Below are 8,786 nucleotides of genomic sequence, written 5' to 3'. Positions count from 1 at the left end.
GGGCAGTTTTTATACAAGTGTCTCTCCGCTTACGTGGGAATAATGACCAGCCTTCCCAGTAATCAGAACTGCAATGGATTCATGTCTCTCTGTGTGTGTGTGTGTGTGTGTGTGTGTGTGTGTGTGTGTGTGTGTGTCACCTGTGGTATATAGTTGCGTCTCTCCTGACAGACAGCGTGGAACCAGGCCAGAGAGAACAGGGACTGGGCCCGGGCCAGGACACCTCCTAGAACCAACACACACACACACACACACACACACACACACACACACACACACACACACACACACACACACACACACACACACACACACACACACACACACAATGACAAATTCTTTGATGAATAGTGCATCGATATAGCGCCTTTACGCAAAGCACTTTACAATGTGCATTACATTCACAGACCGATGGTGGAGGAAAGGCACCAACTTGCTCACCAGGAGCAGTTAAGGGTTCGGTGCCTTGTGCATGGACACTTCAACAGTAAGACAAGGGGAAGCCCGGGATCGAACAGGGAACCTTCCAATTCCCAAGCGGCCGCTCTACCTCTTGAGCCACTGCCACCCTAAAAAAAAGGAAGCCCCATGCTGCCGAAACCCGGGATCGAACCAGGGACCTTTAGATCTTCAGTCTAACGCTCTCCCAACTGAGCTATTTCGGCACATGATGCAACATATTATGTTTAATGTATAAACGCAAATTTTATTTTATTACTCTCATACATCTGTGAGTTCAACTGAAAGTGCCACTTTTTTCGTTTAAATAAAAGTCAAAAGGGTTTTGCTATTTAGTATGAAGTGTCCTTTAGAAGCCTGAACAACACCAAGTCCACTCTGTTATTAAATGTGATCTTTAGGACTGACTGTCCTCACTGTTATTAAATGTGATCTTTAGGACTGACTGTCCACTCTGTTATTAAATGTGGTCTTTAGGACTGACTGTCCACTCTGTTATTAAATGTGGTCTTTAGGACTGACTGTCCACACTGTTATTAAATGTGGTCTTTAGGACTGACTGTCCACTCTGTTATTACATGTGGTCTTTAGGACTGACTGTCCACTCTGTTATTAAATGTGGTCTTTAGGACTGACTGTCCACTCTGTTATTAAATGTGGTCTTTAGGACTGACTGTCCACTCTGTTATTAAATGTGGTCTTTAGGACTGACTGTCCACACTGTTATTAAATGTGGTCTTTAGGACTGACTGTCCACTCTGTTATTAAATGTGGTCTTTAGGACTGACTGTCCACTCTGTTATTAAATGTGGTCTTTAGGACTGACTGTCCACACTGTTATTAAATGTGATCTTTAGGACTGACTGTCCACACTGTTATTAAATGTGATCTTTAGGACTGACTGTCCACTCTGTTATTAAATGTGGTCTTTAGGACTGACTGTCCACACTGTTATTAAATGTGATCTTTAGGATTTTATTATTTTTTGTTTAGTTTTTATTTAGTTTCAGTCTTTGCAATTTTCCTGAGGAATGCCTTATAGAAGCTAAGAAAGAAAGGAAGGTACGTAGGATCAATAGGTTATCAACAGATGTGCTAAACAAATGAAAACAACATTAGTAGATGATTTTATACGCAATTATTTAGTTAGTTTTGCATTGTTAGTTGTGTATGATTAGGCTATCCTGGCTACGGCTTCTGTATGGCTTCGGGTGTTGTTTGATCTTTCACTTCAACTATTCTATTCTGAAACTCACTTTTCGGCTGCATTTTGTCGTCAGTTGTAGCTATACCTGTTTATGCTCAGTCCCATGAAGACATGCACAGACAACAAAGAAAATAAATGAACTCCACAGTGGGACCAACGCATCGCCTACTGAATGGAGAGACGGGGGATGGGTTGCACATCTGATGGGGTGTGAAGTACCGTTAACTCAATTCATTTTCGATGAATTGATTACAAAGGACCCCGATGGAAACAAGCCATAGTGCTTTCTTGGGTCTAAAATCCCCTTAACAGACCTTGTATTGAACTGTACTTCCTTGTACTTGTCATTGCAAGTGTTAATAAAGTATTAAATCAACCAATCAATGGCTATTGACTTCCTTAAGTAGCCTATACCGTCAACTAATCTGCATGCTAGGCTACATCGGTATTAGGTGCTACGATACACGTAGCAGTGTGACAGTAGTGTGGGAACGCAGTGTCGCAGGCATGCACGTGCTCCTGCTCAAACGACTGGCGGAACGCAGTGGTGTTGTTTAATGTAAAGTCATGTGAGAGAGGACATCGTTTGAAACATACATTTATTTACTTTAGTACATATAGGGAGCATAAATGAGCCTATTACTGTAGGTCAACATGGGGTTGCTGCCACAGTGTCACAAGTTCTGAAAAAGCATCTACTCAGAACAATGCAAAAACGGCATTAAAATGCAAAGTGTTTGCTGAGGTCAGCTGTGGCCCTGACACTGAAGGCATGCCCATTAGCCATATGCAGAATATGAGCCATGCTAATGGCCTGCCGTATACATTTAAATTCATAGGATGAGACACGAGCTGTTTGCAGTGACAAGAAGTGTTTTGAAACACATTATTGTAAAAACAGCAGCATAAGCAACAGCCACTTTTAATGGATGCTTATGTAGAGTAAAGGGCACTGACTCTGGCACCCTATTTTTGTGTGAAATTGATATTGAAGTAGAATTATGTTTTTCAATACAGATGCAAATGGACAATTTACTCAATAACAGGACATAATAGACCAGAACACACTAAAGAGCACTATAAATGATTGTTTGGCTCGTAATCATAATCATCATCACCTCTTTTGCTGCTATATAGAAGGAACCTGGGGGTTTGTTGGGAGTCTGCAACACCCTCCCTCACGCAAATGTAGGCTGAGTAGGCTAAATACATGGTTATTTTTGGTGACTAAATGGTTTCATCTACATTTATTGCATTTATGTCCAGACAGTTTAGTCACACATAAGTACCATGTTGGGCAGAAACCTTGTTTCCTCCTCATATAGTATATAGGGTTAGGGTTATACAGTATATGAACTATATATATATATATATATTTCCCCCTCATAAATGACTGCCCTATTTTATATTGTACTTTGGCATATGACAGTGTTGCATAAAATAGGGAAACATCCAATCTACTAGAGCCATATGAAATCCGTGTTAACGGAATCGCGGACGGAATCGCGGAAATGACCAATAAAAATGGAATTGGAATAAAACACGGAATATTGCAGAATTTGGAAAATAAAAAAAAATCGCGGTAATTTTTTTTTTTTTACCGCGATTTTTTACAAATCCACGGGACACCACCATTTTGCATGGCCACATCCTACTTTATAAACAGTAAAATCCACAAAGAAATAGTCTTAGAAAGACGATAGAAACAATAATACATGGGCGACGCCATTTTGCGCATGCTCAGACCGAATTAGACCGAATTATTTTGGAAACATTTTTGCGTATAACACAACAAGGGCCATGTATGGACTGTTATATCTTGAACATTTATTCATTTCCACTTACCAGACACTTTTTTAATGGTAAAAATTAGCATAAAAAGCAAAATACAGAATTCAGAAATATTAAAATGGAAAAAACAGAATTTGGGAAAAAATAAAACGGAATTGGGAAAAAAATAAAACGGATTTCATATGGCTCTACAATCTACAAGCTCACAACATGCGCTGTAAGCTTGTAAATCCGCCATGTTCGCTATTTTCCTAAAGAAAATTCATAAGAACCAATATTTTCTTGTGTGCAGAATTGAGCTTACCTTTACTGATGTGCTCTGGACTCCATGACTCATAGGTTCTCAGTAGATTCTTCTTCAGCCCTGGAGGAGCCTGCAGAGAGACACAGAGAGGAAACAAAATGAAGACAGATAGAGAAAACCAGGGTAAAACGTAAATACAATAAAATAAAACAAAGAAGAAAAAGATAGATAGAAATAGATAAGAAAGGGGGGGGGTATTTGAATGGAGAGAAGGATGGCAGATTAAACTAAAATAACAAAGTCAGAAGATTACTATAGTCTGGTTGCCCTGTTAGGGCACCCACACTAACTAGGAAAGTGCACTCCACCAGGCTGGGTTGCCTCGCCAGGGCTGTGTAAGTCATGGGTTGCGGTCGTCAGGGTGCGAGGAAGATGCACTGGAGATCGAAAAGCCTGGAGATTGAGGCTAGGAATTTACTTCCTGAAACCACACTCACACAATCACTCTAAAGCACGCGTCGGCCCCATGTACAGCCATTAGGAGCAGGGGGAGAGGACGCATGCTGCACGTGATTGTGTGAGTGTCTCGCATCGACATTGCCTCGCTGCGTGCACGCAGCCAGCAGCGGCTGTTAGAGGCACTCGTTACCGATGATGAACGTACCGTAATGGTGCAAAAAATATGCCGTGAACGTCCCAATATGGCGGGAAAAAAACAGCGCAGCACAGGGCACCAACCTTGGGGGCTTCACCAAACGGTGTGAGAGAAAAAAAAACGGCGAAAATTGGCGGAATTTGGAACCAGAGCGTCCTTTCTTCCTGTGCAGGAAGAAAGGACGTGTGTTTTTGCATGCCATACATTTAAAATGTATGGCATTGTATGGCAATGTATGGCATTTAAAATGTATGGCATAGGCTACTTGTATTATTTTCAACCCTTATTAACTCTATTAAATATGTGGACAAACTTAAACCAAAATCTGAGTAATTGATGTCATGTACTTTTTTTGTTATTGTGAAGTTGTTCTTAAATTAATTTAAAGTGACATTAAAAAATTGTACTTGCCTAAACCTGCTTAGGGCCCCCAGATGGACAGGGCCGGCCCTGCCTATGGTTCAAGAGTTATAGGCCAAAACAGCGGTTTAATTGAAAAGGTTACACAGTATGACCGGCAGTGTGAAATGCAGGACTTGGATCATGTTTCCATTTTCTCCATTTGCAGGTGTGAGAGAAAAGGCACTGCTGAGATTCAAACTCAGGATCTCCTGCTTACTAGGCAGGCGCTTTAACCAAAGCGCCTGTTTTTAACACTGAAAAATAAGGCAAGTCTTCCCCTATAGATGCATTTCCAGACAACATCACACTGATAAGAACCAGTATGCATGTGCAGGTCGGGGCCAAAAGAACCCGACCGCTCATTAGAAGCAATGTAAAAGTGGTCTAAGCCTCACGTGTAAAAATGCATCCCATCAAACTTTCATATCTTAGCTGTCCGTTAATTGTTAACTTTTCAGGAAATGACGAAAACAAAACAAAAAGTGGAGTTAGGAGGTTTTGTTCATCATTGATAAGAACAGCTGAATGGACCTCCAAGCTCACAATGAGGTTGGAGGTCAAAAGGGGGTGGAGCCTGGAGTCTGCTAAACCAGCTAACTCCACCCCCCCTATGGTGAACTTAGCTGGTTTAAAGTTTGAGGATCCAATGGAGTTAGCTGGTTTTGTCAGAAGCACTTTTTAATACTTTTCATGGTTCAATATTGTTTTAATCAACACACAGACGTAAAGGGTGTTCAATGGCCCTGATTTAAGGAAAAAAATGCAAAAGCGGAAAAATGGAGTTAGCTGGTTCCTGCCGGACAGCTGTTTTCCTCCCAGTGTGGAAGGAGAAGGTTTAGGATGGATGTTTACTGTGATCTCTGCCTCTTGATATATATATATATATATATATATATATATATATATATATATATATATATATATATATATATATATATATGTGTGTGTGTGTGTGTGTGTGTGTGTGTGTGTGTGTGTGTGTGTGTGTGTGTGTGTGTGTGTGTGTGTGTGTGTGTGTGTGTGTGTGTGTGTGTGTGTCAACTTGTGTCACAATTATAGCGATTCTCAAAGGAGTTGTCCCCCAAACCCCACCTCCAGTCGCAGAGGGAGCGCTCTATGATCATGGCACCAGAGCCTTCTTGATCACGCAGCTGTATCCCCTCAAACCTAATTTATACTCCGCTGAGCGAAGATGTTGCGTGCAGAGAGCGGCAGAAAATATCAGACCTCCAAGTTCACAACGGTCGCATCCACGACACGTTGTGAGCTTGTGTGTCAGCTGTTCTCGGCGCGCAATACCGTTGCGGGGTGAAGTATATATGTCTCGCCAGCAGCGTCTCACCAGCCAACAGACAAAGGAGGTTGAATTAAGTAAAACCAGTGTTCCCCCAAAACAACAGGTTTGGGATCTGTTGGGAATAGATTACATGAAACAGTCACCTGGCGTCTCAATGTTGGTAAAGAAGAAATCCGTCTATAGACAAGGAGATAGATATATATTTTTGCTTATGGCAAGACTCATTCTACTCTAGCAGTGTAACAGTTAATCAAACTAATACATTTAATTGATGATCATTCTTTTATTTCTGTATTTAAAAAAGAGTATGTTTTCCTTTTTTTCTTTTTTAAATACATAAGTTAAGGATTTATATAACTTATGTCTTTTAGATAGCTAATAGATCACTCAAACGGGTATTAATGAGTTATAAATGTCTTATTAGATGTAGTGTTAATGATTTATATTAACATGTCAGGATGGCCGAGCGGTCTAAGGCGCTGCGTTCAGGTCGCAGTCTCCCCTGGAGGTGTGGGTTCGAATCCCACTTCTGACAGTATTTATGCCCCAGTAACCCTATTGAATTGCATAATATATGGTACAATTGGTAGGTATATGAGAGTCCTTGGCATTGAATAGTTTGGGAACCAATGAGTGCTAATAATAATGCTTGCTAATTGAGGATGACACTGCAGAAACAGACATAAAGACAGGCTAAACGGAGCCCTCAGTTATTACATGTATGTATTACAACACCATGACATGGACTAATTTAACCACTTAAGCCCTATCGTTGACCGGAGTCCCCAAGGGTCTATTAGGCTGCCTCCTTTTTTGCCTCTACACCAACTCTCTTTGCTGAAAATATAGCTGATCTACTAGCTCAGTTGTAGCCTATATTGGCTAATCTCATTCAATGTTCGCCCCCCAGAATAGGGTTCATATTGTCTCTGTGGGGTGGAAATCTCATATGTGCAAAACTGTTACTCATCAGGATTCAAATTGAAAAGTAGCAAAGGTAGCAGATCAACAAGCTCAAAACACACCGTTTCGCACCACGTTTTGAGACACGTTTCGAGCTTGTGGATCTGCTACTTTTGATACCATTGCGTTTTTGATTGATTGATTGAATACCTTATTACGTAGTCAGAAATGTAAACAGCACGAGGTACAGTCTATTTTTAACACTGAAAAAGTCTTCCCCTATAGACAAGGAGATAGATAGACATTTTGCTCATGGCAAGACTCATTCTACTCTAGCAGTGTAACAGATTATCATTCTTTTATTTCTTCATTTTAATAAGTAATGTTTTCCTTTTTTTTCTTTTTTCTTTTTGTAAATAGGCCTACATGTCGCAAAGGTTCTCAAAAAGATAAATATTTTAGCTATGTTTGCGTGACAACAAAGTATAAATAGGGCTTAAGTGGTTAATTTTTGTTGATATGTGAAAAATCTAAAATAATTATATACAAATGTGCTTAACGATTACTCAATTCATGTAAAAAAAAAAATAAGAAGATAATCAAGTGTTGCGGTCCTAAATCTGACTACTTTTTGAGTGATTGTGGTGGGAATAGTGTGTATTGTCTTTATTCTCAGCTTCAAGTCCGCTCCAGTTTTATTTCCTGTCCGTTTGTTTTGAGTATAATGTATCATGAAGCGTGTTGTTAAGCTACTCTGACTGTCAGTGAGATGATTGATTGAATATTAACACACTTCGTTAGTCAAGGACTAAACTCCCAACCCTCCCAGATTATTAGACTGACACCGCATGCTGCGCTGTCAAGATCCATGGAAAATCTCCAAATGATGGAAGTGAATGCATCAATAGTCATCTAACTGGCATGTTACCACTGTGGAGACTGTGGAGGTTCAATTCCTCGGGCTTGCACACCGTTTTTGTGGGTGGGAAGCCAGTTAGGGGAGGGTGATCTCTGTAGCTGCTCTAGTGACTCATACAGGTTGGGCGTGGCTCCTGTTCAGCAGGGAGCAGGATGGGGACGGATAACTTGTTCCTCCAACTGCATTATAACCTCCTGAAACTCAAAGGTGCCGGCATGGGGCGAGGGTCAAAAACTGACCTTCACTGTCCGTTTTGGTGTAGCTCCTAATAGCATACAAATGTATCCGAATGGACTCCTCTGAATTTAATTAACTGATAAGCACTAATGTGTTAGATGACACAATGGCAATTGTAAATAGCTGTGGATAAAGACCAGATTGTAATTGTACATTTTCAGACTTTTATAAGGGAAATTCAAGCTTACTCTAAAGTGAAAGCTAGAAGAACTACATGAAACATTGCATTTCAATAAACAAAGCACTTAGGCATAAGGAAGGCAGAGGGAAGTCAGAATAAACAGTAGACGTATTAGATATACAGTGCCACAGGCACACGCCATAGGTGGTGTGCCACACACCGTCTGATCTGCACCAAATTTGGCAAAGACAGTGGACAGTGGACTTCCATGAGAATAACCACAGTAAATACTGTGCAGGGGTCTGCCATCAGAAAAGCCACACCAAGGACCATGTGTGGCCCCAAGGGTTTACATCAGGGGCCCCTGGTTGTCACAGGCGCACCGTTGCTTGAATCCTCAGCAAACTTGGCACAAACACTGTTCAGTGGACTGCCATTAGAATAGCCACAGTAGGGGCCATGAAAATACTGTTCAGGGGTCTGCCATCAGAATAGTCACACCAGGGGCCACGTATGCCCCTAGGGGCAACTTCAGGTACCCCTGGGTGCCA

General features: G+C 41.0%; 1 protein-coding gene across 1 annotated transcript in view; it reads right to left on the bottom strand.

Moving 5' to 3' along the window:
• The window catches only part of dync2h1 (dynein cytoplasmic 2 heavy chain 1), a 407,325-nt gene that overhangs the window by 76,773 nt on the left and 321,766 nt on the right, over nt 1-8,786 (bottom strand). Inside the window, exons 85-86 of the mRNA XM_084065527.1 lie at nt 3,762-3,831; nt 141-226 (exon numbers count right to left, since the gene is read on the bottom strand). Of these exons, the coding sequence (XP_083921653.1) occupies nt 141-226; nt 3,762-3,831 (156 nt within the window). The remainder of the gene's footprint in view (nt 1-140; nt 227-3,761; nt 3,832-8,786) is intronic.

Source organism: Gymnoscopelus microlampas (genome assembly GCF_963454915.1).
Source record: "Gymnoscopelus microlampas genome assembly, chromosome: 8".
Taxonomy (NCBI): Eukaryota; Metazoa; Chordata; class Actinopteri; order Myctophiformes; family Myctophidae; genus Gymnoscopelus; species Gymnoscopelus microlampas.
This window is presented reverse-complemented; position numbering and strand designations above follow the sequence as displayed.